Source organism: Alosa pseudoharengus, unplaced genomic scaffold (genome assembly GCF_046254945.1).
Source record: "Alosa pseudoharengus isolate Yale_2024_CS ecotype anadromous, Long Island Sound unplaced genomic scaffold, YU_APseudo_1.1 YU_APseudo_1.1_scf_7, whole genome shotgun sequence".
Classification (NCBI taxonomy): Eukaryota; Metazoa; Chordata; class Actinopteri; order Clupeiformes; family Clupeidae; genus Alosa; species Alosa pseudoharengus.
In genome coordinates, this window is record NW_027468859.1 from 25,919,958 (window position 1) to 25,927,646 (window position 7,689).

At 45.5% G+C, this 7,689-nt stretch overlaps 1 protein-coding gene across 1 annotated transcript; it reads right to left on the reverse strand.

The window, feature by feature from the left end:
- Positions 1-429: 429 nt before the first annotated feature.
- On the reverse strand, positions 430-2,563 carry lratd1 (LRAT domain containing 1). Its single transcript, XM_076272313.1, has 2 exons — positions 2,426-2,563; positions 430-1,961 (listed from the first exon to the last, which is right to left on the reverse strand). Exon 2 carries the CDS (start codon positions 1,922-1,924, stop codon positions 1,139-1,141), a length of 786 nt encoding a protein of 261 aa, XP_076128428.1. The 5' UTR covers positions 1,925-1,961; positions 2,426-2,563; the 3' UTR covers positions 430-1,138.
- Between the last annotated feature and the right edge of the window lie 5,126 nt (positions 2,564-7,689).

A 7,689-nucleotide genomic window follows, 5' to 3' on the forward strand; every position in this document is an offset into this window, starting at 1 on the left:
ATTAAAATGGATGTCGTCTTCAGAAAGCCAGTTACGAGGAAACAGTGACCATTAACTGTGAAGGGACGCAGATAGGGGCCTTGCCGTGTAGACACGCATGAACGCCCCCGAGCTAATGCATAGTAATGCGGCCATATGCGCCGCTTGAGGCTCCGCTGGTTTGCGAGGAAACGCATTTCCCATGATCAAATAAAAAAGAGCAATCGATAAGGGGAAGGCAATCGAAACCTTTGCGTGAGGAGAATTGCAATGCAGCACGGACTCTGGGGTGGAGGGAGGGCAGGGGGGGGGGGGAGCGCAAGATTCCCGCGGGGCGGGGTGAACTGGTTTCACGCACACACACACACACACACACACACGCACGCACGTGCAAATGTATTTGTTTGGAATTGATAGGGCACAACAGCCTTTGTTTTGTCCATATGGCAATCTACATTTATTTAAGGACAAAAAAACAACAAAAGGGGGGTTTATTGATTCTCAACTCAAATACAAAAATATGAACTCCAATGACCCAAAAACGAATGTCCAGTACACAAAATATGATAATAAAATAGTGATTATAAAACAATAGCTTCTATAGACACGATTTCGAGGAACGAGGGGCAGCGCGTGTTGTCTGTGGAGCAGTTAAAGATGAAGTTGGACAAGCTTGGTATGGCCGAAAATGCTCGCGGCTAGCTCATCTGTTCTGAGCCTTGGGCTCCGATCCTTCAGCGTTCGAGGAGGGGTTAATAATAATAATAATAAAAAAAAATAACGTCAAGCACGAGGCGCCAGGCAGCCCGCGGGCTGAAGAAGCAAGTGTCTTGCCGCAGAGCGCGCACTGAAAAATGCAGTTGCGAGTCGCTCATCTCTTTACTCAGAAGAACGAGACATACTGTGTGTGTGTCTGTGTTGTAGTTACTTTTTTTAAAGGTACAAGGTGACTTTTGATGGCATCTGCTTGAACTCCTGAACCTCTCACTTAAAAACAAGGGGCGTTGTCCTTTTAAAAAGCTGGATTTAAATAACCAAACCCCCACACGTACGCCGTCAAACCAGCACGGCAGTCCTCACCGTTGGCATGCACAGTCCCCAACAGGTCCATGGAGGTTTCGATAAGGTGGGGAAAACAGACGAGTTTACGCATTTGAAATCACTCTTTCCCATTCACTAGCGACAGCTCTTTGAGAATTCCGCTCGCGTCCACCCTCCGTCTCTCCCGTATCAAATCCTCAAGGCTGCGGAACATGAGCGTGTGCACTGTAGTCTCGGACAGATGTACCTTGAGGAAATACCGCTGCTCGGCCGAATGCGCTTCTCCCCCCGCCTTAAACTCCCGTTTTCCAAAGCGGCACCAGGCAGCGAAACTCTCCGAGTTCGTCCAGCAAATCTCGGCGCTGCTGAGCCCCAAGTGTCCACAGGCATTCTGCATAACAAGCTCCGCGGGCAGCGCCCGGTATCGATAGCGGTTGTTCACAATCCTGCCCTGCCGCCCACAGCTAATTTCCAGGAGGCTGTCCTTGCGGATCTCGCCTTTGTGCAGGTGGATGATCTGATCCTCCCGCACATATATTGCCCAGTGCGGCGGCTGGGCATTTCCAACCAGCTCTAGCAAGTCACCCGGCTTGCACATGGTAAGCAAAGTTTTCACCGAGCACACGTTCAGGTCTTCGTTCTCTCGCAGTTTGGAGAAAATGCATTCCTGACAGCAAAAGGCAGAGTACTCGACTTCGTCGACAGCCACGGGACCGTCCTTGCTCGGGCTGTTGTTGTCTTTAGTGTAGCCGTCCGACTGTGAGCGGTCGTCCAGCTCCTCCTCCTCATCGGAGAAAAAGTAAGCCACGCCGACCCGCAGTTCGTCCTTCTCAATGCCCGCCGGATCTCCGGTGGGTAGCTCGCTGTAGTTGAGATGGGTGATCCGGTCTAGTTGGTTTCCCATCAATGACCAGGCAATGGAGAGGCATGGAATACTGTTTCTGAGGATTGGAGATAAAGCGAGAAAGATAGAAGGAATAAAAAGAAAAGGAAGGCAAACAAAGAGCGTGAGGGAGGGAGAGAGAGACAGAGACGACAAAGGTAAACAATAAACCAAAGTCACACGCACACTTTGCCTGTTAAAAGATGCGCGTCATGCAAGGGTAGGTAAACAAGAGAGCAAGCACTCCAGCGGCATCACCAGCTTACTACAAAGGACATGAAAGAGAGGAAGAGGAGTGTTTGGTTGAAGGAGTGTGTGTGGTGTTGCTTTAAAGTGAACACTCTTCTTAGGTAGACAAAAGGTTCAGGTGGGCTATGCCGGAGAGGCGTGGAGTCAGTAAATGCCTGGCTAGGATAGAAACAGAGAGGAACCGACTGTTTTCCCAGCAAATGGGAAAGCACTCTCATCTGAATCAAAACAGGCGACGGGTGTTATTGCAAACGACTAGAAAAACATGCTAACCTGCCGATTCCCCTGTGATGATGGCTAAATATCCGTTAGGTCCATAAGTACAGCGCGCCTTGCTTGGTGTCCACGGACGCACGCACGCAGTCTCTCCGCCAGCCAGGTCGTTCTCGCGCCTCCCTCGTGCTCCGTGCGTCTCCGCTGAGTTCTGCTCTGCTTATGTTTCCCTGCATCGCTTCGCTATAAGTACAAACGCAAACTCCGCCCAGGCTGACGGAAAAAAACAGTCCTCCCAACAGCGATTGGTTGAAGCTTCTCATTAAATGTTAAGTCTGTCTTGTTGAGAGGGAGAGCACAACCCTGCGTCAGTTCGGTTAACACACACACACACACACACACACACACAAAGGGCCAAAAATGACTGCGGTCATTAGGTAGCTCGTTTGAGCCCAGCGGATGGCGCCTCGTTGTTTAAAGCAGCATAGAGTAAAACGCATTATCAGTAGTTATTAAAACGAGCGCCGGGGGGAGGGGAGGGGGGTCATGTCAGCGCTGAGTGGTCTTGTGGTGCGATGCCCCCCCCACCCCCTTGGGAGACTCCAGGGAATCCTTAAGTGGCCTTTACAAGCTTATTTTATAAAGCCCGACTAAGTCAAGAGGGCCAAAAAATGTCTGCTGTCTTTCTTTTTTATTCTCAGATGCCGAGTGGCTTTGCTTACACCTGATGGGAGACTTTTTCTTTACCATACCACAAGGTTATTCAGGGCCTGTCAGATAGCTTGATATGTTGCAGTGACTACACACAAATGCACACACACATACACACACACACACACACACACACACACAAACACACACACACACACACCACTAATACCACTAAACACCACTAATACCACTAAACCACTAATAATGTAGAGGCTACTGAAATGAGATTCCTGTTCTCACTCTCTCTCTCTCTCTCTCTCTCTGATGCATCACTTGATTAAACCATACAGGTGGTCTTTTCTTCTCCTATATTACACACATGCACATACTTACATGACCACACACACATGCCACATATGCACACACACACACACACACACACACACACACACACACACACATGCCACATATGCACACACACACACACACACACACACACACATGCCACATATGCACACACACACACAAACATGCACACACATGTTCCTATATGACACACATGCACATACTTACACGACCACACACACATGCTCACATATGCCCCCCCCCCCCAACACACACACACACAGTGATTTAGTTTGTGATTACTGGTTAGAGGCAGATCCAATTATACCACTCTGAAATGGAATGCCGAATCTTAACGTTTCAGTGATATCCACTGTGTGTGTGCATGTGTGTAGTGTACATGTGCAAGTGTGTGTGTGTGTATTTTTCGTGTGTGTGCCAATCCAAATAAGCTGAGCTGCATTCTGGGTATGAAAGGTGCTATAGAAATAAAGCTTATTATTATTATTAGTAGTAGTATTACTATTATTATGACCCATATAGGTTTAGTCAGATTTTGTTTTCTTTCTTTTTTTTCTTTTTTTTTTTTTTTTCGCATGTCCAAATTTCCGGGACACTGAAAGACGGGGGAAACCCAAAACTTGGTGGCCATGTAACCCCACATGGATAGCATGGAACCATCGTTTTTCGTTTTGATCTGTAGCCCCCCCGCTGGATTGCACCCCCCGAAAGGAGGGTAGGGCAGACACAGTTTTCTGTGAATATCTCGAGAACCGTAAGGTTTAGGAGGACCATTTTTTTTGTATGTTGATCTCAAGGGGCCACGTCAACCCATTCCATAACCACTCATTTCATGTATAGCGCCACCTAGTTAAACACAAAAAAGTAAAAATGAGGTGTTTTAATCGCAGGTATCTGTGACCTAACATAGTCAAAACTGCACGAAATTGGAAGTGTAGGATCATTATGACACCCTCTGTATGCACACCAAGTTTCGTGGAATTCCGTTCATGGGGGGCCACACAATAAATTAATTTATGTTACTATACACCAACAGGCCTGTAGGTGGCCGGAGACAGTTTTCTGTGAATATCTCGAGAACCGTAGGGCCTAGGAGGTCCACCTTTTTTATGTATGTTGGTCTTAAGGGGGCATGTCAACCCATCCCATTACCACTCATTTCATGTATAGCGCCACCTAGTTAAAAATTAAAAAGCAATAAATTAGGTGTTTTCATCACAATATCTCTGGCTGACAAGGTCAAAACTGCACGAAATTGTAGGATCATTATGACACCCTCCGTATGCATGCCAAGTTTTGTGTACTTTCGTTCATGGGGGGCCTTACAATAAAATAATGTATGTGTACATTTAGTGACGTACACCAATTTTTTCCGTATGTTTGCCTTGGGGTCATGTTTCATGTACACACATGTGCACAAACAGATACACACACACACACAGTTCACAGTAATCATATGTATGACACATACTCACACAGTAGACATATGTACGCTTGCATGCACAGGCACATACGCAGGCACACACACAAGCACACACACACACACACACACACACACACACACACACACACACACACACACACACACACATAACATAAACATGTACATGCACACATGCACACAATTCAAGAATTTCTCAGAATTATGAACAGGCAAGATGGAGGTGGGGTTGTATAAAATGAATTTTACATGTGAAATCTATGAACTAATCATGTTTTGGTACTTGTTGTCTAGCAGATATCAGTGAGAATTGAGTGTGGATAATGCAATTTAGTGAGACAATTAGAATCATATAGGCCTTTCAGCGTGATTTATTTTTGTGGAAAAAATGTGCTGGACTGGGCGGCGGTCATATTTTGTACCGCTCTGCGGTACATCTAGTTATTACTATTATTATTATTATTATTATTATTGACAATAAAGAATTAAAATGAGTGTGTGTGTGTGTGTGTGTGTGTGTTTGTGCGCAAATGCCTCAAATGTCCGACTTCATTTTTACATTGTTCCCCCTGCCTCCACAGATCGTGTGATGCTGTTTGCAGATGGATGTTCCCACTTCTAGAATGTTCTCACAGACCTGATTCTGTTCAATAAGGGAACCAGATGTTCCTTTACTCTACCTGTGAGTGTGTGTTTGTGTTTGTGTTTGTGTTTGTGTTTGTGTGTGTGTGTGTGTGTGTGTGTGTGTGTGTGTGTTTGTGTGTGAGTGAGTGAGTGTATGTGTGAGTCTGGTGTCCATCACTGCCTGCTATCGATGATGAAAGTATACACTCACTGTAGCTCACAGACATGGTATCTGTCAGTCAGACTGATTGTTTGTGTGTGTGTGTATGTGTGTGTGGTGTGCGTGTGTGTGTGTGTGTGTCCGTGTGTGTATGTGTGTGTGTGTGTGTCTGTGTTTGTGTGTGTGTGTGTGTGCACATATAAGCGTGTGAATTGGTGTGACAGTGCTGTAAAAATGTCAGCTACGTAACCTTTAGTTTGTGTCTGTCTGTCTGTCTGTCTCTCACAGCTTCCAAAACAGTCAGTGAAGACCAGGGCTGTAGTACTCGAGTCCGGTCTTGGACTCGAGTCCGGACTCGAGACCGTTTTTCTATGGTCTCGGACTTGTCTCGGACTCGCTAGTATTTGGACTTGGTCTTGTCTTGGTCTCGGCCACTGGTCTTGCCAAATATGGCTTTTGGTCTCGACCGAGTCCAGGTGTCTTTAGGGCCATCAAAATTAACGTGTTAATCGCCGCGATTCATTTTGAAATACATAATGCGTTACAAAATATTAATGCAATAGTGTTTACCTTTGTGGGGGGCTGATGTCACAAAACCTAAAACCGCAAGCCTGAGTTTATTTTACTGTCTGTGGAGTTAGCTGAAGATGAAGAGGAACCAACATTTAGCCAATAAATAGTAGCTTTACTGCAAACTGCTTTTCACTCTTGTTAGATAACGTTTACAATGTCAAAATGCCCCAACAGCAACAGTTACATAAAGATGATACTTTTCGGGTCCTCTCCATTAAGATCCAACTTGAACGTATGCTACTCCATTTAATTGAGAGCGCGTAAGACACACGTCTTCTTGTCAGCTTTTTGTTCTCCTTTTTATAAGTATCTCTCTCTCTCTCTGTCTTTCTGTCTCTCTCTCTCTCTCTCTCACTGTGTGTGTGTGTATCTGTGTGTGTGTGTGTGTGTGTATGAGCTCTTAGCAGGTTAATGGCTGTAAGTGTGTTACTGTTGATCTCAGTTACTCGCTTTCTACATAGACTCCCATGATGCAACATCACAAAACATGATGCTGGCAACTTAGGAACAGAAAGCAACATAGAACAACACTCTCCAAGAAAAGATCACAAGGAGTTGTCCTGTTATAAACCGCACCAACCTGAAACAGCGGTGGTCAGAGAATGGTCAGTATTCCTGAAGGAATATTGAGATGCCTTCACCAAGAAAATGGCAGAGGTTACGCAGGGCTGTACAATGCAATATATGTCATAGGTGAACAGACACAGTACATGGTACAGAAATCAGTGGATATTACGGTAATCGCATATCAGTGGATATTACGGTAAATATCAGTGGATATTACTGTAATCTCATATCAGTGGATATTACTGCAATCTCATATCAGTGGATATTTAATTGTGACCTTCCACACATACAGACATGAGAAATGGTGTGTTGAGCCTAAAGCCCTAAATGCAAGTGGAACCGGCCTGGAAAGTGACAGTCTGGCCAACAGGCTACAACGGCTTCCATAAAGCGCTTTCAGACATACGTGTAAGACCGGAGGTTCTGCCGATGTTAAACGGTGGGGCCGTATATCTGAACGACATAACCGGTCATATGGAAGTCCGAATTTACCCGGTGTTTATACTACTCCCCCCCTAGTATTTCCTCCGGACATTATGTAAATGTGCTGTGTCTGAACGAGGAGTAGAACATGCGGTTAAAATTCACACCTAGTGAGAGGGCGTGTTGGTGACGTTTCTTGCGTCTATGTGGTTAGATCTGACTTAAATGCCAGTGTTATGATGGAGTGGCATAGTGCTGTCCAGAAAATCTCCGACCTGGAAAGATGCAGACATCACGGAGCTACTGTTCATGAGGGCATACAACATTTTGATAGAACACCTGAAGGGAACGTTAGAGACACGTTAGCCTACAACTGCATGGCAAGGACAAACGAATTCAGAAGACTGAATCATCATAAGGAGAAGGCGCTGAAAAGGCAGTAGCCTACAGCGACGTCGTTGACGACAATAACAGGAGTATTTAATAAATTGTAAGCCAAAACGGTTTTCTGTTCATTGA

Excerpts from the sequence above, each read along its gene's own strand:
- lratd1 (XM_076272313.1), bottom strand. The coding sequence starts at position 1,924 with ATGGGAAACCAACTAGACCGGATCACCCATCTCAACTACAGCGAGCTA.